The sequence below is a fragment of the Rhinatrema bivittatum genome, chromosome 2 (assembly GCF_901001135.1).
Source record: "Rhinatrema bivittatum chromosome 2, aRhiBiv1.1, whole genome shotgun sequence".
NCBI classification, from domain to species: Eukaryota; Metazoa; Chordata; class Amphibia; order Gymnophiona; family Rhinatrematidae; genus Rhinatrema; species Rhinatrema bivittatum.
The window spans coordinates 600,927,352-600,952,323 of record NC_042616.1 but is presented as its reverse complement, the minus strand read 5'-3'; the positions used below and the strand labels follow the sequence as shown (position 1 = coordinate 600,952,323).

The following is a 24,972-nucleotide window of genomic DNA, read 5'->3' as shown; positions in this document are numbered from 1 at the left end:
GACTGCAGCTTGGAGGTCTAGTTGAAGCGGATGTTTGAAGTTCCTATGTTAAGCATTTTCTAGCAGCATGATGCAGGCTTAGAACCAGTTTCATCTGGGGCATCTAACGCCATTTCAATCTGTGCAGCTGGAGTGGTGAATGCGCTCTAAGTCTTGGTTCATACTGCAGCCAGGAGCATAATTTCTACAATGGCAACCCATAGGCCTTTATTGTTGCCTAATTGCTTTGCGGATGTCCTGGTCCAAGACCCAGTTATGTAATCTTCCAAATCTTTCCCAAACAAGATCTTTCCCTAAAAGAGATCAGTTGATGACTTTGGGGGAGCCCAAAGGAAATAGGTTGCCAGAAGATAGTGTGGCAAGAAGGTTTTCCCACATCGGTCCTGTTTTTTGGGATTACAGACTGTTTCGTTCCGGCAAGAGTGCCAGGACTGAAACAGAAATTTGAGACTGCCAGTCGGGGGATCGGTGGAGGGAAGTCATCCCAGTGATGCCAGAGACACATCTTTCTCCATGGAACTGGTAGGGGGCAGTTTGTTTTCCTTTTTTTTTTTTTTTTTAACAAGTGGACCAAGATCACCTCAGACCAGTAGGTCCTGGAGGTGATGAGATGGCTATGCTTGGAATTTTCTTGGCTGTTCAGGGCCACACTTGTAACTTCCCACTGTCTCTTGGGACAAGTGAGCAGCGGTGCAGGAGACATTGCAGTGACTACTAATCCTGCATGTAATTGTTCCAGTACCACCTCTGGAGAGGGGGCAGGGTTGATCTTTGTACTTCATGGTACCTAAAGTGGGGACTTTTTGGCCTATTCTTGATCTGCAGAAGGTCAATGCTGCCTTCCCGGGTGCCGATGTTTCAGATTTAGACTTTGCGCAAGGTGATAATGGCAGTGCGCAAAGGGGAGTTTCTGGCGTCTTTGGACTTGATGGAAGCCTATCTTCATATCCCCATTTGGGCTGAGCACCTGGGGGGAACACTTCCAGTTTCAGGTATTTCCCTTCAGTTTAGGGACTTCACCTTGCACGTTCACAAAGGTGATGGAAGTGGTGGTGGCACGTGGGGGGGGAGGGGGAAGGTGTTCTTGTAACCTGGACAATTGGCTACTACAAGTGAAATCAGAAGTGCAGTGTCGCTCAGTTCAGTGGGTCCTGCAACTCCTAGATTCATTGGGCTGGGTTACGAATCTGGCAAACTCATTTGAAGCTGGCCCAGTCATTGGAATATCTGGGGGTGTGCTTTGATACCAAGTTCGAGAGAGTATTTGACTATAGAAAGGGTAGTCAAATTGGCAGTCAGGAACTTCAACTGTGGTAGCTGTCTGTTCCCAGGTTCTGGGTTCCATGGGCTTTTGCACACATGCATCCTCTGCAGAGGGCTCTGTCCGATTGGAATCCACTTTCAGAGGAATTTCAGCTTCCTGTCTCTCGTGGTGGCTGTCACTGCACAGTCTGGAGAAAGGGATGCACATTAAAGTGCCTGACTGGGTGGTAGTGACCACAGATGGCTGGGGGGGGGGGGGGGGATTTGTCAAAGGAAATTGGCCCAGGGACAGAGGTCATCTGGATAGGTGACCTGGTTCATCAATCGGCTGGAAACCAGGGTAGTGTGTGAAGCCTTACTGGTTATTTTTCCTGCTCATGCAGGGCAAGTCTGTGCAAGTGTTCTCGGACAATGCGGCAACAGTGGTGTATATCAACCACTAGGGCAAGATATACACCACTTGCCCCAAGAGACAGTGGGAAATTACAAGTGTGGCCCTGAACAGCTGAGAAAATTCCAAGGCATAGCCATCTCTCACCACCTATTGGTCCAAGGTGATCTTGGGCCACTTGTGAAAAAAAGACAAACTGCCCCCTACCAGTTCCATGGAGAAAGAGGTGTCTCTGGCATCACTGGGACGACTTCCCTCCACTGATCCCCTGACTGGCAGTCTCAAGTTTCTGCTTCAGTCCTGGCACTCTTGCCAGAACGAAACAGTCCTTAATCCCAAAAAAACAGGACCGATGTGGGAAAACCTTCTTGCCGCACTATCTTCTGGCAACCTATTTCCTTTGGGCTCCCCCAAAGTCATCATCAACTGATCCCTTTTAGGGAAAGATCTTGTTTGGGAAAGATTTGGAAGGGCAGAACAAAAAGTCTAGTAGTTCTGGTGGTGCAAGCATATTTTGTTTGGGGAGAAGCATCTGGCAAGAGTAGCAGCTTCCCATGTAGCTGGAGTGAACAAACGTGCTGGCGGACGTCCTCAGCAGAGAGGATCTGGAGGAGTGGGAGTTGTTGGCGGAGGCCTTCTCCTTGACTCGGGCCAGACTGGGCAGACCAGCGATGGGCCTCATGGCATCTTCAGGAAATGCAAAGATGGATTGGTTTTTCAGTCTCAGAAAGAGGTCAGATCGAGGGTGTGAACACGTTCGTTCTCCTGTGGCTGTATGTTTCCACCACAGCCTCTCATATGTTGAAGGCTGTGGCTCATCGAGCTTCATCCAGGCAGGGTGATTCTAGTGGCTGCACTGGCCATGGTTTGCAGACCACCTTCCTCTGGATGGTCCCGTTCACTTGGCCCATCTGTCGGTGGTTGCACAGGGACCCATATTTCCAGACCGGGAGGATCAATTCTGTCTAGTGGCTTGGCCTATGAGCGGCAATCGCTCCGCTTGAAAGGTTATTCAGAGTCTGATTGCAACTTTGCTTCAGGCAAGGTGGCCTTCCACATCTTTGGCTTATGTCAGAGTGTGGAGTCTTTTGAATCCTGGTGTTTGCAGAACAAAATGCAGCCTTTGAAGGTGGACGTTCCACAGATTCTAGCCTTCTTGTAAAGTGGTTTGACCATCAGTTTGGCTTATAATTCCCTTCGGGTTCAGGTGGCAGCCTTAGGTTCTCTTCAAGATAGGATTCAGGGAAGACTGACGTCTCATCCGGATGTGGTCAGTTTCCTCAAAGGGGCAAAACATTTGTGTCTTGGCAGATTTATCTGACATGGAATCTGAATCTAGTTCTTCGTGTGCTGTATGGTCCTCCCTTTGAATCTGTTAGGCGGGCTTCTCTAAAGGGCTTAACCCTGAAGGCTGTTCTGGTGCCTATCTGTTCAGCTCGAAGGAAGGATTTTCAAACTGCAAGCTTTGTCGTATAGAGAGACCCTTATATTTTTCAGAGAAAGGGGTTTTTTAACATATGGTTCTTTTGCCTAAGGTGGTTTCCTCCTTTCACCTTAACCAGGTGATCAAGTTACCAGGCTTGCCACATTTGTCTGCAGATACTCCTATGGTGAGGGAGCTTCACTTGCAGGATGGCTACAGAATTCTTTTGCGATATCTTAAGGCAACAAATGCTGTTTGGAAATCTGATCATTTGTCCAAGGGCACTATTGTATAATGGCTGAAAGAGACAATAGCTTCAGCTTGCATCTGTAAGGGCCGGTTTGTGCCAGAGAGGTTGAGAGCGCATTCTGCTAGGGCGCAAGCAACCTTGTGGGTGGAGGGTCAACTGTTTTCTACACAGGAGATTTGTTGTGTGGCGATGTGGTCTTCACGTCACACTTTTACCAAACATTACTGCTTGGATGTATCTGTGCCGGAGGAAGTGTCTCTTGGGGAAAATGTGTTGTGTGCAGGTCTTTCAAGTTCCCTCCCAGAATAGAGGGGCTTGGGCACATCCCACTTGTCTAGCCTGATTTGGGGCACAAATAGGAAAGGAACATTTTGATTCTTACCTGCTAATTTTCATTCCTGAAGTTACATGGATCAGTCCAGAGACCCATCCTCATCTTTCAAGACTTCCTCGCTTCTGGTTGTTGCTGAGCTGATATGTGATATTCACAGTAATGAGAAGTGAACATAGTTTCAGATATGCATTCTGTCAGGTAAAGAGGGCCTAGTTTTTTAGGGGGCTCCAACCTTTAAGTATCTGTTCACCCCAGGTTTATTGGAGTTTAAGGTAGGCTGCTTAGGATCAGTTCAGTACTTTAGGGATTGCAGGTGGCACACTCTAAGTAGCAGTACCTCAGTTTTTGTGTTCTGCCTTCATCTGCTGGTAGGGATGCATAAACCCACAGATCAGTCAAGACAAGTGGTTCTTAAGGAATGAAAATTAGCACTTAGGTTCCATATTAGGAATTATTAACCAGGTAAAAAGTAAAATTGGTTCTTAACATTGTGACTAGAGCATGGGTAATATTTCTCTATATGCATTACTTTGCACTTGTCCACAGTAAATTTCATTTGCCATTTGGATGCCTAATCTTCCAGTCTCACAAGGTCCCCCTGCAATTTACCACAATCTCCATGCGATTTAACTACTCAATTTTCTAATTTGCAAATTTCATCACCTCACTTGTTTAACCTTTCCAGATCACTTTTAAAAGCACTGGTCCAAGTATAGATCCCTGAGACACTCTGCTGTTTGTTTTTTTTTCACTGAGAAAACTGACCATTTAATCCTACTCTCGTGAACTGCAAACTGGTTAAAAGATGGGGAAATAGGACATCTCCTATCCCATGACTTTAGTTTTCTTAGAAATCTCTCATGAAGGACTTTGGATTTTCAGAAGGTGTTTGATAAATACACCACATCTTCCATTTTACCTTTTCACATGCTTATTTACCCTTTCAAAAGCTGGCTGTCTCATTAAGCCATGTCAGTCTATGTTCTATGATTTTGTTCTTTAGAATAGTTTCCACTAGTTTTCCTGGCACTGAATTCAGGCTCTCACTAGTCTATAGTGTCCCAGACCACTCCTGGAGCCCTCTTTAAATATGGGAGTAACATTTGCCATACTCCATTCTTCCAGTACAATGGACAACTTTAATGATAGGTTACAAATTTTTACTAATAGGTCTGAAATTTAATTTGAGTTGTTTCAGAACCCTAGGGCGTATACCATCCAGGTGACTTGCTACTCTTCTGTTTTTCAATCTGGCCTACAACATCTTCCAGGTTCAGTTCATTGGAATCATCACCCTTAAACTATCTCCAGGATCAGTATCTCCAACATCCTTGTTAGTAAACACAGAAGCAAAGAACTCTTCCCTAAGTGCCCCTTTAATCCCTTGATCAGCTAACAGTCCAACAGACTCGCTTGCAGGCTTCCAGCTTTGGATATATTTTTAAAATGTGAGTTTTTGCCTCTGTGGCCAACTTAATTTCAAATTTTTAGTTCTCTTATCAGTGTTACATTTTACTTAACAATGCCTAAGCTTTCCTATCATTTTTTATTTTATTATTTTTTTTATGATCCAGTTTTTGGAATTTTTTTTTAGCTAAGAGCCTTTCATTTCCCCATTTAACCATACTCGTTTGGCCTTCCTTCCACCCTTATTAATGTGTGGAATAGATCTGGACTGCATTTATATCGTATTTTTAAACAATGTCCTTGCCTATCATACTCTTAAACTTTGCAGCTAGAGCTTTCAGTTTTAACTAGTTTCCTTTTTGAAAGTTTAGTGATGGAGCTGTAGATTTACAGTCCCCTTCCAGTCATTAGTTCAAATTTAATCATGTTATCACTATTACCAAGTTGGCTCCCCACCATTAACCTCTTGCCAAATCCTGCAATCCATTAAGAATTAGATCTAAAATAGCTCCCCCGCTCATTGATTCCTGAACCAATTGTTCCATGAAGCAGTCATTCCATCCAGGAGCTTTACCTCTTTAGCATGTCCTGATGTTTCATTTACCCAGTTAATACTGGGGTAACTGAAATATCCCATTACTGCACTACCAAATTGGTTAGCTTCCCTGTTTTCTCTTAGCTTTTTATCGTCAGTCTCATTGTGGCCAGGTGAATGATAGTATACTCCTATCACTATATTCTTACCTACACTATTTCTACCCTTAAAGATTCTACAGTGCATTTAATATCTTGCAGGATCTTTATCCTGTTGGACTCTATGCTATCCTGAATATAAAGTGCCACCCTCCCACCAAGTTGATTTTTCCTTATTTTTGCGATATAACTTGTACCTTAGTATAGTATTGTCCCATCGGTTATCCTTCCAGGTCACCGAGATGCCAGTTATTTCTCTCATTTACTGCTATGCACTCTAAATCTGCCCTCTTACTTAGACTTCTGGTATTGGCCTACATACATTTCAAAGTGTTTTGTTTGTATTAATCGGCTTATAGGTACATAGACTTTTTTTGTTTTTGTTGGGATGCCCTAACTCTCCTGTTTCATTAGTATCTTTAGGAGATCCTTCTCTCTGAGCAACTGTCAGCTTTTTCCCTTCTGTTTTAAAAGCTGCATCTCCTTTTTAGAGGTTAGCACCAGTAGTCTGGAATCTGCACTTTCAGAAAAGACCCCCCCCACACACACACACAGTTCTTTACAAAACAATCTTTCCTGCACCACTGTCTCGTTCATGCATTGAGACTCCGAAGAAAAGCTACAGGTTGCCTACCTGCCTTCAGTCATCTCTCTGCTCTAGCCCCCCTCCCCTCTCTGTCTTGAAGGGAAGGTGGGGGTGAATAGTAGATGGGGGAAAAAAACCATTTGATCCCTCAGATTTTCAAATCATTATCAGACCAAATAGGATTTTGATATAATTCCTAGATGGAATGATGTCTCTTTAGAATAATTTCATCTTTATTCAATAGTTCTTGCATCTGCATACGTGGTCCACCATAAACAAGCTGCAAAGACCTGCATGTGTGTTTGGGAGTCTGTAACTGCATGTGTACCACTCTGGCAGAGAAGACATTCATCTTCAGTGCATTGAAATTATAGTGATTTGGCTCTAATGGAATAGCCTAGTGGTTAGAGCAGTCGACTATGAACCAGGAGACCAGGGTTCAAGTCCTGCTGTCGCTTTAGCTTTACCCTCCATTGCCTCGGGTATAAAAATTTAGATTGTAAGCCCTCTGGGGATAGTGAAATACCTACAGTACCTGAATGTCTGTATATAAAAAAAATAATAAATAAATCATCCTTTTATACATCTGCTAAACCATGTGCCCCAATGTGTGGGCACATATCTTTCTGTATAACTAACGGCATGGCGTACTACTGAGGCAGAAGAAATATAGGCTCCTATTCTCAGACCAGGATTTTCTCAAGAAAATATAAAAAGGATGGTGGTTGCACTGCATTTCAATTCAAAACAAAAACATTTCACAGTTGAGTTTGCAATATCGTTGATTCTTTTTTTTTTTTTTGTATTTGGTAAATGAGCTTTATCACTACATTAAGCATCATAGATTCTGTATGTGGAAGTCTTTTAACTACTTTTTTTTTTCTTTTAACAGAAAGCCCATGCAAGCCAGCATAAATTGGAGCAAGAAATTTCCAGCTTTTTAACAGTGTTGCAAGAGCATGAGGCAGTAAAAGGTACACCTTAATATTAAGTGCAGCTATTAGTAATTCAGGAAGTGGGTGAAACAATATTTGAAATTGAAATGATCTCTTTCCACCTAGTGGCTTGACTTTAAAGCTTAATTCTCAGGCAGACCTTTAGATTATGAAGCTACTAATAACCTCTGATTGTATACTGCTATTCTAATAGGTTGTACACAATTTAAGTTTGTAATGTCCTAGGAGTGTGTAGTGCTGTTCTAACATGTACCTCTCTCTTTGGGTGAATTTCTTAGCCAAAAATACATTAATAAATCCAAACACATTTAGTATACAATTATAAAACATTTTTTTTAGATTCATATAATATTACATCAGGATAACAATCTAGAAATTAAAACATGTTGAACCCAATTTAAATAACTCCTTGTCTAGTTAATATATTTGAGAGAAGATGGCTTAATGGAACTTAAGTGAACTGGCTTTTTTTAATCTTAGGCAGTTAACTGCATAGGCTCAAAGAAAATTTTCCATTAGACACTACCCAGCACTTATAAGGATGCTGAGAAGAAAGGTAGTTCTATTGTGAAATCTTGAAAGAGCTGGGGAAACCCCAAAATCTTATGACCAGTGAACAAAACATTTTTATGTACAGGAATGGGGAATTTTCAGTATCCAGATCTATTCTAAAATGAACTACCAATTTTCCTTTCCCCAGATGGACTTCGCAACCAGTTTCTAAATCTTGTCAGATGAGATTGTACTTTCTCCACAGATCAAGCCACATGCAAATCCTGTCTTATATGTGGAAGATAAATTCCTGAAGTAGGAGGGATGGCTTATTTTGTAAAAGTTGTAGGCACATTTCTCAGTTTGGGCTAGTGTAGCCTTCTTAAATTCCTTACTTTATTGTAAAACAATTAAATCGATGTTGAGCTTTTGATGTGAACTTCTATCTTAATTCAATGAGCATTTTTTTGGTAATTTTCACATGAGCAAAAATGCAGATGTCAAGAATACAACTTTAATAGTCACATTTTTTACCTTAACAGTCACAACAGATTTCAACTTAAAAATTTGCCTTTCATATTACCTTCAGAGTATTATGACAAACTCAGTATTGTTTATTGATTCTAGGATGTATAGGGATTCTGCAAACTTCACAGCTCTGGGCCTTAAAGGTTGAATTGTAGCATTCTCTGCAGGGCCCTTGGAGCAGCTATTAACCCAGATCCTGCTTTTTTTGCTGTATGTCACCAAGACCACTGAAAGGCCCACCTGGCACTGTTAGACCTTGCTAATGGAGGATGCCACCACTTGTAGATTTAACCTTAATTCTGGAGCACTGATGCCATCAAAGAAACAGTGGTCCATTGGGCTGAGTGGTAGTGAAACAGAAGTGTGTGCAGAAGGAAATAAGTGTATTTTGCACCAACTTTTATGCATGCTGCTAAGGATTAAAGAAAACAATAGGAGAAACTGAGCTGAGACAGGCCAATAAAAGGGCTTATGGGAGCTTCTCTATAACATGGTACTTTCCTTGTTAAGCAGAATCCAACGAAGCTTTAAGTGTTTAATATAGCATTCTAATGCCAGGACAGTTGGGTTATTAAATTACTCTTCTGGATGGGAAGGCTATGTTCCACCATTGATTCACCCCCTATAACAAGCAAGAGATGCTACCTGCACCTTCAGAGTTTAAGCAGACTTTCCTGTAAAAATTCTAGTATTAGTGGAATTTCAATTTTGAGAGGATGAGAACCTCACTTCTCACACCAGCTCTCAAACTCTCTTCAAACTAATATAAGCTAGAGACGTAGAAACATTTTCAGGCCTGGAGCAAGGTGGCAGTGACTGCGGAAGAACCAGACCTGGAATGGCTTGCAGGGTTGATGCCACCACCGAATCCATGGCCTTGGTTTACTGTTATGGTTCTGAGAAGTGGATCCTTAGTGCCAACTCTACCTCGTACTATCTCAGAGAAGACCCTCACAGGTCCCTACCGTTTTGAAGGTGAGGCTGTACTGAAGCGAGGGCCGGCTGGAGCTTCACCATTACCAGCCCCGTTCTCTCCGCCCCCCCCCCCCCTCAGGTTGAGCCCTTGAGTACATGGGGCCGGCTGGACCACCGTGAAGGCAGGAGAAGTCAATGTACAGTCTAGGTCGGAAGCCGGTTCAAACTTCAAAGCCAGAGGAAGGGTCAGGAGCCAGAAGAATGGTCAGAAGCCGGTCCAGGGGGTCAGGAGCCAAAAATCTAAAGAGGAAGGGAGCAGAAGCAGGAACCGAGCAGGTCCGAGGAAGGCAGGCAGCAGAGCACAGGGAACAGGAACCCAGGAGCCAAGAAACCAAGACAAGGTCTGAGGAGCAGACCTTGCTTTAAATAATATACAGGGAGGAGCCGTGGCAATTTCCTGTCATGGCCCCTTTAAATATAATCAGCAGCAGGCCCGGCGGGGGAGGAGCCAGCATCAGAGGGGAGACACACCGAAGGATGCGGCCAGGTCAGCAGTGGCTAGAACGGCCGCGAAGAACGCATCTAGGATGGCTGCCTGCTCCTGCTGGCATTTCAGCGGCGGTCCTCCTGTGGGGGTGAGTGGCTGGCCCTGGTCGCGGACCACCGCGGCTGGCAGCCATAACACATGTACCCTAAATCTGGTTAATCTGTTATTGCATGATGGCTTACTTCTCTTCCACAGGGACTGTGAATGTTGCCTCTGTAGTATCCTTGGCCTATCTAGGAAACAGAAGCCCTGAGCCAGGAATCAAACCCAGGTCTTTAAACATGGTATTGTGCAAGACTGCCACAGTCACTGGGCCAGACTATCATGCCTTGCTTTAATGTTGTCAAGGTGGAGATGGGCAAGGATGTTGGCCAAGACAGCTAACCACTCTGGAGTGCATTTCAATGTCTGTTATCTGAACAAAGCAATTAATCTAAATATCTAATTTTTGGTAACATGGTTGCTTGATATCCAAACTAGTGCACAATACTCAGCACTAGAATAAGTGTAGCTGTTAAAAGGGTCTATCAGATCCTCAGATTGTAAGTTATGGCCCTGATCTTTGTTTTATAATATACATTTTCATTATGATTCCTAAAAGTGATGCTGCTTTGAAGTATTACTCCCAAGTATGAGGTATTTCTTGCTCAAGTTGCTGCAGAAGAATCATTCCAGCATTTTAACAGCTGGAAGTTATATTTTTTTTTAGTTTGTGCCTCGAAACTGAGTACAATCAATCTTCCATCTTTTGGAGAGATCCTTCATTGGGATCTTTTTGGGGTTTTTTTAAACCTGATCTGCCCTACCCATCCAAAGAACAAATAGTCTTCATAGACAAATTTGAGTCTTTGGGAAGTCACTGATGAAGATAAGACTAATACTGGCCTTTGAGGCAAGCCATCCTTGTCTGACTTTAATTGCTGACAAGATGTACCTGGAAGATTTGGTTACTAAGGTTTGATGTCTAGAGATGGGTTTCTCCTTAAAACAGTATCATAGGCAGATGATAGATCCAACAAGGTTCTGGACTTTTGATGACATTGGACTTGAGATTCAGTGTAGCCTGTAAAAACAAATTCACAGCAACATCTTGCTTCTTGAAACTTAGCTTGTGAAATAGGTACTGCAGAATACAGAACTTGCTCAGAATTCCCCTCCTATGCAGAATTTCCATTTTCTGCGCATCATTTGGAGCAGGCCCTGGCAGCCGCGAGCGGAGCCCATTCTGCTTGCATTGAATATGGTAAACAATACACAGGGATATTTCAAAATAATTCTCTATCCATCTGATAGTTACATACACATAAAGAGAATAATTTATGCATATAATGTCAATACAATAACTTTATTGATATTAGAAAATATAGAATCACATCTCTTACTAGACAATGTTAAAACTCACTAACCATCACATACACACCTACCATTCATACTATTAAAAAACTAACACCTGAAAACAGTCTCATTACATACATTTATCAATAAGTTTCTTTAATACATATTTTTAATACATATTTTTATCCATGTGTGCAATATATACTCCACTATTTATTACTTATTCTTGATTATCTATTACCCGGTAAATCCGCAAGCCTTAAACGGATTATCTCATCAAACATGTTTGAAATATATATTTTATATCGCAAAACATTCAAGTTCCTCCTCAATAATTCTTCTCTCAAATTCCTTTGCACACCACAGTATCTCCCGATCCAATCGGGCTCTTCAAGTCGCTTTTACAAAGAAAAATATTCCTTCCGTTCCATCCGACAAAGATCCTTGTTTCACCCCCTACCCAGGACTTCCTCAGGGACTCAATGTAACAGGTACCAACTCCCCACCTTCAAGTACCCCGGCCGTCTCGCAAACTATATTAAACTTCAAACCTCCGTTTTATCAATATCCATTAACATCAGTGTATTACTTCATGTTTATAATCCATATCTCATTCAACCAGAACCAACAGGTATCGCATGTCAAAGAACGTCATCGACATGAGTTTTAACATTGTCTAGTAAGAGATGTGATTTTATATTTTGTGATATCAAAGTTAATTTATTGACATATGCATAAATTAAACACATTGAATATGGAGGAGGGGGGAGGTAGCATGTGTGAGGCTATGGGGGGGAGGGGGGATGTGTGCCAGAGAACCTGTGTGATATACTGCAAGGCTGGCTGTGTGGAGGGGGAGAAGTGTATCTCTGTGAGAGGCTGTGTAAGGAAAACGGATTGTGTATGTGAGGGTGCTTGTCGTTTTTTTTATACTTTATTTTTAATATTTCAATTAAAGCATAGAAAACTTTGTATCAGTAGCCAGGGTATATACAAAAACACACAAAATAAATATACATATAACTGATTTAGAAATATATGCAACCCTTGAAAAAGGAACCTAAGAAAAGGGGGAAAATATAGGAAAATTTAAGGCAAATGCACTGACGAGCCAATCTTATTATCAATATCAAGAGGTCATTGGTTCCCTGAAGGATCAGGAGAGTATGTTAACATCTTACAAGCCTCAATAAAAGATTTCATGTATTCTGGAGAGAGAGAGAACTCTGAATGGTATGTTACAAAACAAATGAGGCTTCTAAAGACAAAGTATCTTTCCTGAGGGCCAGAAAGGTCTGTCTTTGCTGTCAATTGAGAGATATCAGGGAAAATTCTCAATTTTTGACCCAGAAAATCCATATTTAAATTCTGAAAATAAGCTTTCATTACTTTACTAACATCAGCTTCAGAGAAAACAAACTAACACTGTAGTCCTTTCAATGATTTCTGGGGAAGGCTATTCTAAAAAGTCAGTTAGAATCAGAGAAGGAGCCTCGTGGCCAGGAACAACATTGGATTGAGATGAAGATGGCAAAAAAAACCCAGCTTATTCAGAGGGAAGACACTCTGGAGCAAGATTCAAATTTTCTACTAAATATTTCTTAAAAGTAATCCAGGGTAACTTACCATGATCTTAGGAAAATTCAATATACGAAGATGACATTTTTTAGCAAAATTCTCCAGAGCTTCAATTCGTTGAGACATTGCTCCTTGTTCTTGCAAAAAAAAAAAAAGCAGTTTGAACCCCTTGGACAGTCCCTAAGTCATTCTTACACTGTGAAAAGTTGTTCCACATGCTTCCAAACTTGTAATTCAAGCCTAGATAATTGGGGCTCTTTTTTTTTTTAAAGCAAGAGAACCCATTTTACCCTAGAGGCATAGAATCTGGCCAAGCTTAGTGATCATGTCTCAAAAAAAGGAATCCAAAGTTACTTCTGCCGGTTTATGAAAGTTGGGAGAACTCACCAATGGGAAAAGACTGCCCAGAAGACAGAACCACCGTAGAAGAAACGTCCTCCAGTGAGGCTGAAACTGCAACTGGATCAGGAAGAGACGCTCCCAACTCCTGCAAAGATTGTAGGGCAGCGACAGCTCCTTGGCCCCCCCCCCCCCCCCCCTCCCGTGCTGGCTGCAGAGAGACGACATACTTCTGCAACAGTGAAGTATGCCAGGCTAACGGCAGAGACTCTTGAGGCCGGGGACTGAGGAGAAACCTCCTCTCGTGGTTGGGCTGACTCTCCTCCTTCAGACCCAGCAATGGAGAACTGGCCACCGGACAGAACAGAAACAGGGGACGCAAAAGATGTTTGCTGTCCTGGGAGGTGAGTTCGGAAGGGAAAACGAGCACCTTCCCTTCCTTTTCAGAGCCAATAGAGAGGAAACAAAACTTTAACAGCAGACAGCAAAAGACAGTGTCCTCATCTCACGGACACCTTGTCCTCCCCAAGTTTGATAGGTTTTAGAACAAGGAGGGTACTTGTTTTTGAGAGGGGGCCTGGATCTAGGGGTGTGTGCACGAGAGAGGGGGACAGAGCCTGTACAAGGGGCAGTACTGAAAGCCAGTTGGTTACATTTAAAGAGCTTGAGCAGTAGCAGATGTACTGAAGGCTGAATGATCATTCTGGTGAGCATACTGGAAGGAAGGATTTGGGAGATGAGAATAATGAACTCCAGTTTTATGGATCTATCTTGAGTTTAAAGGCTGGAAAAAGATGTTAAAATTTCTTAATTTGAAAACCTGGCTCATGTCTGACTTTTAATGATTAGTCCATTTATTGCCGATATGGTAACTTTCTCTTTTCTTTGAATTTTATGGATATGGTGGCCTTCCTCTGTATTTTTAAAACTTCAAATGGGGAGAGCATATAGCTTAGATGTTTACTTTGTGATTATTTGATTGTGTTAAATTTTTTTTGTAAATTGCTTTGGAAGATTTGATGTGGAAAGCAATGATTTTAAACAAAATAAACTAGAATTGTTAGGTACAATTTGTCATGGACAATGGCATAGTGTAGAATAGTAGAAATAGAGCTAGACATAAAGGGAGGGTACATAGTAGTAGTGACAAGGAATGTGATAGAAGAGAAAAACAAGATTGATTGCTCAGTCTCAACTACTCTTTCGTAAGCATGAAACATGGAGGGGGTGGCCACATGTCAATTGAAAAGAAATTGGTGTGAAAAGGAGCAGTTGAAATAACATTGGAAACCTGTCCAGAAAAACAGAACAGTCCCAGTGAGTTAGTGGGGAAAATTTGAAGCAGAGGTTTAATATTATTTATTATGTAACTATGTAATCGCATTTTACTGGTACTGTTATGTTAATTTATATTACCCAATTTAACTCTTACATTTAATTTACATGCCTATCTGTAAACCGTTGTGATAGTATATACTGAATGATGGTATAGAAAAGATTTTAAATATAGGAATGAGAAGCTGCTATGGATGGTATCCTTAGGTTCTCCCTTTGTCACGAGTGTTCACGGGTGATGGTTTTACCCACAGATAAGCAGGCTGAATTAGCCATGTTGCCTAGGGAACGTCCTCTAGATGGCAGAGTTCCTCAAAGCACACAGAGCTCTGCCCTGTGTGCCTGTGTCCTCTCCCACACGGCTGCCAGCTTGCTTCAGTCTTGTTCTTCCGTGTTTCAGGCTGCACGTGGAGCTCCCCTCTCCTATACTGATGCCATATTTTGGCTACAGCATTGAATACTTTGCTACAAAATAGCAAGGGCCGAGACTGCCTGGCTTAATGTTCTGCCGGTGCAGAAAAGTCATGTTGCAACATCACGGCGGAAAGCAGGGAGAGCATTCCCACCGCAGGACTCCACCTTGGCAGAGTGAGAGCCCCGACCAGCCGGTACTAAGCACCCTTGTGATGCTCCTGGCTCTTCGACAGGTTATCCCTCTGACACCCCCCCCCCCCCCCCCCCGAGGAACAGCCTCTGCCTATCTCCCCACCAGAAGACTTCTCTTAGTTTGTTTGGAATGTTCTCAATATAGAAACCAGGACGGTGCCGGACTCCTGCGTGGAAGTCCTGGATATACTCAAGATATTCAAGACGCCAACTGCTTTACCCTCAGCATGCAGTCCTGGATGATTTAATAACTAAAGAATAGCAGTTTCCCTTGTCAGGGCCAGCAACATCCCGCAAAACAGACTTGAAATCCCGGATTTGCACATCACCCTCTTATAACATGGTCCAGCTCCCCCATGCTTTCATCATGGTGGAGTCAGCCATGAAGAGGGTGAAAAAAATCACGACTGCACTCAATACCTCTTCAGGGAGGGACAACAAGTATTTGGACAACTTTGGAAGACATACTTTCCAGACTGCAATGCTAAATGCCAAAATACAGCAGCACCAGTTTTATATCACCCAATACTTGTACGAGTCTCCAATCCTTGAAGCCTGAAGTGAGTGCTGGCCTGGATTGCAACCCACCAGCCCAGCTGCATGTGATAGAGGAAGGCCACCACTTGCTCCACACAATTTGAGGCATTTGATACATCAGCTAGAATCACCGTGACAGCTATCTCAGCCAGACATTTGGCATGGCTACGGGCAAGTGCTATCAGGGAGGATGTGCATGAGAAGCTCTCCAACCTCCCCCGTCTCCTGAACAACCTCTTTGGGAATAAGCTATGGGAGACTGGCCCAGCTAAAAACAGAATGTCGCAGTGCAGTCCCTTACTTCTCAGAGATCAATCATTCGAAAGAAATTATTATTCTGCACCCCCCCCCACCTCCCCCGGAGAACACACTCTATCGTGTACAGGCAGACTACCCCTCTCACCCGCAGTTGTACCAACCACGTAGGGCACCACAGCAAACACAAAGCCATGGTGTCGACAATGCAACCCATGGCCCTGCAGACCCAACCAACTCCAAAACCCATCAGGGGTTTTAGGAACACCCAAACAATCTCCACCACTAACAGTGGGAGGAACTCTCTATTTTTCAGTCCTGGGAGGAAACTACAACAGACAGCTGGGTACTTCAGGTCATCAAGCAGGGCTGAACTCTGAATTTCAAAACACCGACCCTCCTGCATCTCAAACAGCTACAAGGGAACTGAACACACAGTGGGGATGCCCTCAAGGAGGAAGTATCCAGACTGCTTCACCAGGACTGCATCCACAGACTTCCCATCTCCTTGTGGAATCAGGAATTTTATTCCCCATACTTCCTCATACCCAAGAAATTGGGAGGATTTCGCCCCATCCTGGACCTTCGGGCGCTCAACAAGATTCATTTGCAAGGAGAAGTTCAAGATGACTTCCCTCAAGTCATCTCTTATTTGACAATTTTTCTATTCTGTCACTTCGGGTGCCATCAAACAGTTCACATAGTAAAAGTATAAATAACAATCTTATCCATCAAAGAGTTGTAAAATAATTAAATACTAATATCCAAATAAAACTTAAACATTCATAATTAAATAAAATCACTAAAATTATAAGAGGAATCCAGTAAAATTACATATATCCTAAAAACTTAGTAAAATACCACTTATTTGCTCTTTGAATCTCTTTCCATTTGTTTAAAATCTTAGCCTTCTTACAACCCAACAATTGGATGAGGCACTAGATCCCCATCTACCATACCTGTTGGCAGTACCTTTGGACTGGAAATGGTGCCCATTGACCTAAAAGCAAATTACTCCCATTTGGACTGTTGTCATCCCCAAGAGCCTAGCAGTGGTGGTGGCCCGTATCAGGAAAAAAGGAATACAGCTGTTTCCTTACCTTGACAACTGGCTGCTAGTTGCCCTGGACCCATCTTCCTTGCAACGCAACCTACTAATCACCATCCAATGCCTGGAAGAGTTGAGCTTTCTTAACTACGAAAAGTCCAATCTACAGCCAACCCAAACCCTTCAGCTTATTGGGGCAGTATTCGACATACAAGTGGGCAAGGCATCCCTGCTGGAATCCAGGGGTCATGCTCTGCAGACCCTGGCTACACAACTGCTGGCTGTTGCACATACCCCAACCCAAGTATTGACCATCCTGGGGCACATGGTAGTATCAGTCCGTGGTGCCATACGTGCACCTACATATGCACAGACTACAGTGGACACAGCATCTGCACCCCCTGTCACAACTGGTCAAGGTCACAAGTATGAAAAGGGATCTCCAGTGGTGGGTGTGCTTTAAGATGCTTCATGGGAATACCTCTCCAACAGCCAGCTAATCAGGTCATTCTGACCAAAGACACCTCAAGCAAATCTGGGGTGCCTACGTAGATCAGTTTCAAACCCAAGGATGATGGTTGTACTGGGAGAGAATGCAGCAAATAAACCTGTTGGAATTGTGAGCAATCAGGTTCGCCTTGTGCACGTTCAGGGATGCCCTACAGGGAACGACAGTCATGATCCACACAGACAATCAGGTGGTGGTGATTTACATAAACAAGGAAGGGGTCCGGTTCATGGAGGCTCTACAGAGAAACCGTATGGATTTTGGAGTGGGCAGAAGGAGTCATTGCACTCCAAGTGACTTACCTCCCCAGTATAGGAAACTCAAGAGCAGACACTCGGCAGGATTTTCCATCCCCACTAATGGGAACTCAACCAGGAGGTGGCAGAACTCCTCTTTCAAATGTGGGGCCATGGAGAATAGGAAAGTGCCCACGTTCTGCTCAGTCTACCCTTCCCCCTTCCTCCCCTCCTCCCAGCAAGCAGTCTATAACAGGACACTTTCCTCATCCTGTGGACGGAAGGGCTGCTATGCGCCTCCACCCCCAATCCCACTCATCAAGGACCATCCAGAAGCACATCACGGACAGAGCCAATCTCATTCTCGTGGCCCTGGCAACCGTGGTACACCTACCTAGTCCGCCCTTCAACCAGGCAGCCAGTGCCCCTCAGGCATGCTTGGAACCTGCTGTCACAGGACAGAGGGTCCCTTCACCCCAAGCGCTCATCCCTCCATCTGACAGCGTGGAGATTGAAATGATAATATTGACATACATCTTGAATTGGTAGTGGTAGGTTTAGATATTTGTGTCCTTCAGAAGTACTCCACCAGAAAAAAACTACCAAGCCAAGTGGATCAGATAGTCAGTGGTGTGGAGAGCACGTGTAGATCCTTTCTCCTGTCCTCCAGAACGCCTGCTAGAAATCCTTCACTATCTATACCAGGCAGTACTGGCAACGGCATCTGAGTACATGTCAGAGCTATCGCAGCTTTACCACCTCCCTCATGGCTTCCCAGTGTCATGCCATTCGCTAGTCTCCAGATTCATGAAGGGCATTCTATGGCTGTGGCCACCAGTTCCGAGGGATCTCAACCTAGTTCTTGAACAATTAATGCTCCTGCCCTTCGAACATATGGACAGCAGTCACATGAGGTATCTCTCCTGGAAAGTCCTCTTTCTAGTCGCCCTCACCTCAGCAAGGAGGTCAGTGAACTGCAAGCATTGGTCCACTATTCACCATACCTGGAGTTCCACCACAATAAGGTGACATGAACTAATCCTTCCTTCCTCCCCAAGGTGGTATCAGCATTCCACCTCAACCAGACAATTGCCTTACTGACCTTCTTCCCAAAGCTGCACAAATCCGAAAGACTGCTTCACACATTGTATTGCAAATGTGCCTTAGCTTACTACGAACAGCACACGCATTCTGAGTCCAGGGCCTCCCAACTCTCTTCATCCTGAATGCCCCTGGGCTCCCTGTCTCCAAGAGAGCCTTATCTTGATTTTTAGAACATAAGATCAGAAATAGTCTACCTCAAAGGCCCACCAAGTCAGAGCAATGGTGGCCTCCATCGCTCACCTAAGTGAGGTGCCTATCTAGGACATATGCAAAGCTGCCATGTGGTCGTCGCTGAATACTTTCACGTCACACTACTGCCTCAACCAGTAAGTGGCTGCGGATGCCATGGAGTATCAAGCCATGCTTCTGGCAGGAACAACTAAAGACTGTCCGCAACGGCATACCAGGTTGAGTGCATTTCCTACACGAACTGAAATGGACTGCGCATCACTTCCAGAGACCATGTGGCACTCAACCTTCCAGCTGGGGACTCCAGGCAACATGGCTAATTCAGCCTGCTTATCTGCAGGGAAAATAGCAAGTTTGCTTATCATAAATGGTGTTTTCTGTAGATGGAGTGAATTAGCCATGCCTAACCTACTCGCCTCCCAGGACAGTCCCCTAATCGTGCAGTACAAGCTTAGATAACAGACTGAGGCAAGATGGGAGTCATGTGGGAGAGGACACAGAGCAGAGCTCTGCCACCTAGAGGACTGGAGGATGCTCCCCAGGCAACATCGCTAATTCACCCTGTTTATAGTCCTTGTTTAATGTAACTTTTGCTCTCCTTCTGATTATAATTTGCTGTTCCGTTTTGTTACAAGTTCTCTATCCCCTGTTCGATGTAAACCGATCTGATATGGTATTTAACCATGAAGCTCGGTATAGAAAAATGCTAAATATCTACAGGGAAACACCATTTACGGTAAGCAAACTTGCTTGTTTGTTCAAATCATTTGCTTTGACATTAGCATGTCTGGAGCAACCAGAAATGCCAGGACCTACAGTCTAACATAGGCATGATAACAGCAGTTGAAGGGGTCAGTAGTGTCCTGAATGCAGAAGGAAAGGGGGGGGGGGTGGAGGGGGCAGTGGTGGCAGCAGACAAGGCCACAAGCTGCAACTTTTCTCCAGTCCTGCTGAAGTCTGGGAGGTGAAGGAGCTTAGCTTTGTGCCTCACAAGGTACCTGTGGCCAAAAGGTTTATATTAATACATTTTAGGCTACCAGTAATAGTTTCACATTAGTATATTCTGTGCTTAGATTATTTTAGACTTTTCCATTTGCATTTAAAATTCTGGAATTTTTCTCTTTTTGGTTACGCTGACACTCTAAAATACAGATGATCTCCCAGAACAAACTGTTGTGTAATCCACAGTAGAACTCTTATTCAGTTGCTCAATGTACAATGATTGCTAGCTTAGATATTTGATATTCTGCCTTGCAGTATATTCAGAACAGATTACAATCAGGTACTAAAGGCATGTTCCTGTCCCCAGATGGCTCATACTTTGTACCTGAGACAACGAAGGGTAAAATGATTTGTCCAGGGTCAGAGTAGGATTTGAACCCTGGCTTCCCTGATTTCATAGCCCACTGCTTTTAGGATGTGCTGAGATTACTATAGCACTATTTTGACATACCAGAGAAGTACTGTAAATGCTGTCATTCTTAGACTGATTTGTCATTGCTTTATATTGTTTTTCTGACTGATTTCACCGTATATACAATCCTCTCCCAATTTTTTAAAACATAATATACAAAGAGCACAAGAGTTTATATTTTAAATCTGTTTAAAAATATTGGAAGAATTGTATCAGTGATTTAGGCTTTCATTAGACTCAAGTTTTTTACCTTTACCACCACAGACAATTTTGAGGTCTACATTTTTAAGTTATATCTATTTATATTAAAATATTCTTTCAGTTCAAGATTTTCATTCTGTAGTTCAGACGTTGGTATTTCCTCAATTGTTCACAGCCACTCAACTCATGTTTTTTTTTTTCTTTTGCAATTTTAAAGGTCGTGCCATCAATCTTGTATTGCTTGTACTTGTTTCCTGCAGCAGACAGGTTAAAGTTTAAGGTTCTGATATTAGCTTTCAGGGCCCTCTCAGTGACAGATTGCAGTAGTTGAAGGCAATGACATCTGTTCTACCCTCACTTAAAGCAGCTCCAATGCAGGTGATGTGCAAGCAACCCTTTTCAGTGATAGGTTCGTCTCTGTGGAATGCCTTGCCTCCAGAGCTCCATGAAACCTCATATTACAAGCTCTTGGGGGGAAAAAAGCACAAAGCTCATCCTTTTCCAGCTAGCTTTCACTTGATTGTTTTCATAAAACCCTCATTGTATTGTCTGGATATAATAAAATGTTTGTATAGATTGTAAATCGCCTAGAATGGGTAGCAACCTGGATTTGCAGGATAGAACAATAAATAAAAGATCAGTCCCATAAACAACAACAATGCACAGGGAAATTTGAAACCTGTCTGATTTGCCATCAGCCATGACTTGATGGATGATCTAATTAGAGAGGGGAGATGAAGGATGCTAAAGCCTATGTTGCACCTTCAAAATCTGTCCAGGCCTAATCTCTTCCTAGTATTTCAAGTCTGAGTGCATTTTTAGTCTAAGACTTTTGAAGCCTATATTTGTACCTAAATTGATGAATTGAGAAGTCCAGTATGACACGCGTAACCAGGCAAGGCTTTGAAAGTTTATCTAGAAAAATATGCGCATGTACTGGATACCTGGTAAGACACAAAAAGGGGATGAGTTAGTCTGATACGGAGGAACAAGATGGCGTCCTAGTGTAGGTCATGCACAGCAGGCGTTCCTGAAGTCCCACTGGATTCTATATTTTCTCTGGTTTGGTAACCTTGGATCCCTTATTTCAATTGGGGAAAGGGAAGGCAAGCCTTGGACATATACTGTAGTCCCAATGCCTCCCACAGAATGTTCTGTATATGTAGTCTTATATTGATAGTCTGTGGTCATTGGGGGGGGGGGGGGGGAGTTGTGCTCTTACCTTTCTTAGACTGGAGCATTTCACTCAACCCTGAGAAGACTTCCTCCTATGAAGCCTGTGGAGAGAAGAACTTTGCATGCCCTCCCCGGCTCTGGTGAGGGTTGCTGGCATGGAGGGTGGTGGAAGGGAGGGAATTCTGCTGTGGCTGTTAGCTCGAGCATGGGAAAAGACTGAGCAGTATTGGGGATGGTGGCAACTGCATCCCCAGAGGATGTTGAGACCACAAGTACCTGACTGCTCAGCTAAATAGGGGAATGTCGGGACTTGTTTCCAGCTAGAGAGACCACTTGAGTTTACAATTGGAGGACATTTGGAAGACTATTTAGGGTTTGGGCAAGACTTTGCACACATTACACTAATTATGGATCAAACCCAGTCAGAGGAAGTAATTGCTCAAGAAATCCAGCTAATATTAGGAGGTACCTGGAGACTGAAGAAAATCAGACCAGTAAAGTTACTGGGGTACATGAGGCTATTAAGGATACTTTGTTTCTGCATTCCAAGCTTGAAGATTAGGGAACCTTAACAAATTTCATCTCAAAGCTTAGTTTTTCTGCTGTGGAACCTCAGTGGTTATTTGGGGGAGATTTTGAAAGTACCAGCTCATTTGATACCTTCAGTTGTAAGGGTGTATTATTTCCCCCATATGTTAAGAAAAAAGCTGAAGGGGGTTCCCAGCTATTGCTAGCTTCACTGTCTGCTGATTGGTCCCTCCACTGTCACATGTTAGTGAAAGGACCAATCCCCTTTCATTATTCTGAAAGGGGATGGTCCTTTCACTGACATGTGACAGTGGTGGGACCAATCTGTTGCCAACCAGAGGAGGTGAGATCTTCTCTGGCAAGAGTTTCTGGGTGGGGAGGGGGATTTGGAGGGCTCAGTTCAAGGCCCAGTCAAATCTTTTTTTGTAAGTCGAGGAGGACGACTGACTTGGACCCAACTCTGATAGGCTGACTTGGTTTTAAGGTGAGAGGGGAGGGAAGGGGCTGGGAAGACCTACCCAGACCTGGGCCAGGCATTTTAACATGAGGGGTTTGGCATGCTAGGGAGGGAGGCAGGATTTGCTGGGTTGACCCGCTTGTTTGGCCAGCAAGTCTGAGTGAGATTTGGTGCCCTCCTCTTTACCACAGTAAGTTTAATTCCTGTCTCTGGCAGTGTTAAAACTTCCCCTGGTAAAAGTAGACGGGCTAGCCAGCCTTCCCATAGCAATGCCTTCTTGCATTGCAGAGTAATAGCTAATAAGGTTTGTTACCCTGAAATTTGCATCAGATCTGCTAAGCTTGCTGTGGCTTTTTTTTTTTTTTTTTTTTGGGCACTAAAGCCCTTATTACATACCTGGGCAAGGTTAGTTTTGAGAAACTAAAACCCAAGTAAAAATATGCAGTAGACTGTGCTGTACATCGGCCCCTATATTAGGTTCATTGACCACATCCCCCAGCAACAAATTATGTAGCTTGATTGTGTGCTGACTGAAAAAATACTTGCTATGATTTGTTTTAACCATCTTCCCTTTTATTCTTTGAATTTTTATCCATAAACATTCGAATGCAGCTTCTTGCCAAACTTTTTTATCCTGCTCAACTCTATGCCATTCTTAAGGTAGTCCCACCTTCCACCAATTTTATTTGCCCTGTTATGTTGACATAATTTGTACCCTGGTATTGGTGTCCCATTGGATTTCTTCCACCACATCTCCAAGATGCCTGTAATGTCTACATCTTCCTTTAGCACCATACATTCTGACTCTCCAGTCTTATTTTCAGACTTTTACCATTTGTGTACAAACATATTAATGTAGCTTTATTTGTATTTTTCTAAATGTACCCACAATCTTCTTATCAGCTAAGGTAATTTAATCTGTATGCTCTGTATTTAAGCTTTAACTACCTCTCTATCGGGACATTCTAACTTTCGAGGTTTGCCACTATCTGTTGAAGATACCTCCCTCAGAACCATATGTTGCTGCAACTATCTGCTTCCCTAATGTACTAGTTTAAAAGCTGCTCTCTCTGGCTCCGATGTAATGTGTGCTGAAACTGCCATGGGTTTGTGTGCAGATGTATGAATCTGTATGCGAGTTTTCCTGCGCAAAGTCCTATACGGGAATGTAATAAGGGTTTTGTGCACAGGAAAATGTGTACAATCACGCTTACAGACCTGTGGTATTTCCTCTACGAATGCATGCAAAGGAGGCGATTATCTAATCATAGGCAATGCAGGGAGCTGTGCTAATGCTAGCGCAGGTTTTTAATGTGGGTTTTTTACCGCCATGGTCAGGGCATGAGTTAAGTGTAGGTGCAGACTCAGGGGGGCTTATGTCGTTGTCTGAGCATCCTGTAAACCACCTTGCTGAGTGCCTATCTCTGTGTCCGAGTGGCCAGCTTAACTAGGTGCTTTTCTGCGTGTCAAACGGCCAGCTTAGGTAGGTGCTTCCCTAGGCACTAAGCACCTAGCTCAATACCCAAGTGGCCAGATACATGGCCAGAAGAGCACCTGAGCAGCAAGATTAGCTGGGCACCCCATCATATAGATTTTCTACCACAAACAGAAGAGCACAAGCATCTTGATAAGTGCCTAGCTGAACGTCTATCTAGATTTCAGAGTGGCCAACTTAGCAAAGCACTTTTCACGGCGTCTGAGGTAGGCGCTTCCCTGGATGGACAGATACACAGCCAGAAGAGCTGCAAGATTGTTGTGAATTAGCATCCATGAAAATCTTTGCCATGCTTTCTGCAGCACAGTTCCTGGAAAGTATTTTAATATTTCCAATGTCATACTTTCACTTAATAGGGAGACCCGTTCGCTCGCTCACTCGCTTTTAGGCACGGGTTTTGAATGTGAATGCGGCTGCTTATTACATAGGCCCTGTTCCATGCTTAGGTATGTGCCCTTTTCCGTACGTGTGCGTATTTCTTCGTGCAAATCTTTTGCATAACTTTTTTTTTTTTTTTTACATCCCGCAAAAGCGGCAGCTTCAGTCACACGTGGTGATCAAAACCCACACACATGAGCTCCTGTTTTGCCACGAGTCTTATTACATCGGCTCCTCTCTCAAGTTTAACAGCCTGGTTCTACTGTGGTTAAGGAGTAGGCTCTTTTTCCCCAGAATGTTCCCCAGTTCATAGTCAACCTAAAACCCTCTTCCCTGCACCATCATCTCATCCATGTATTGGGAGACTGGAGTTCTGCTTTCTTCTGGGGTATATCGAATGGAGCAAGAAGCATTTTGGTGAAATTTAAGTTCTGGATGTCAGCTTTTTACCTAAGATTCTAAATTTAG

The 24,972-nt window shown here is 43.3% G+C and overlaps 1 protein-coding gene across 2 annotated transcripts in view; it reads left to right on the top strand.

Moving 5' to 3' along the window:
• The window catches only part of OSBPL1A (oxysterol binding protein like 1A), a 546,359-nt gene that overhangs the window by 220,005 nt on the left and 301,382 nt on the right, over positions 1–24,972 (top strand). For both annotated transcript variants that reach the window (XM_029591150.1, XM_029591146.1), the window contains one exon: positions 7,240–7,321. In XM_029591150.1, coding sequence (XP_029447010.1) covers positions 7,240–7,321 — 82 coding nt within the window. The remainder of the gene's footprint in view (positions 1–7,239; positions 7,322–24,972) is intronic.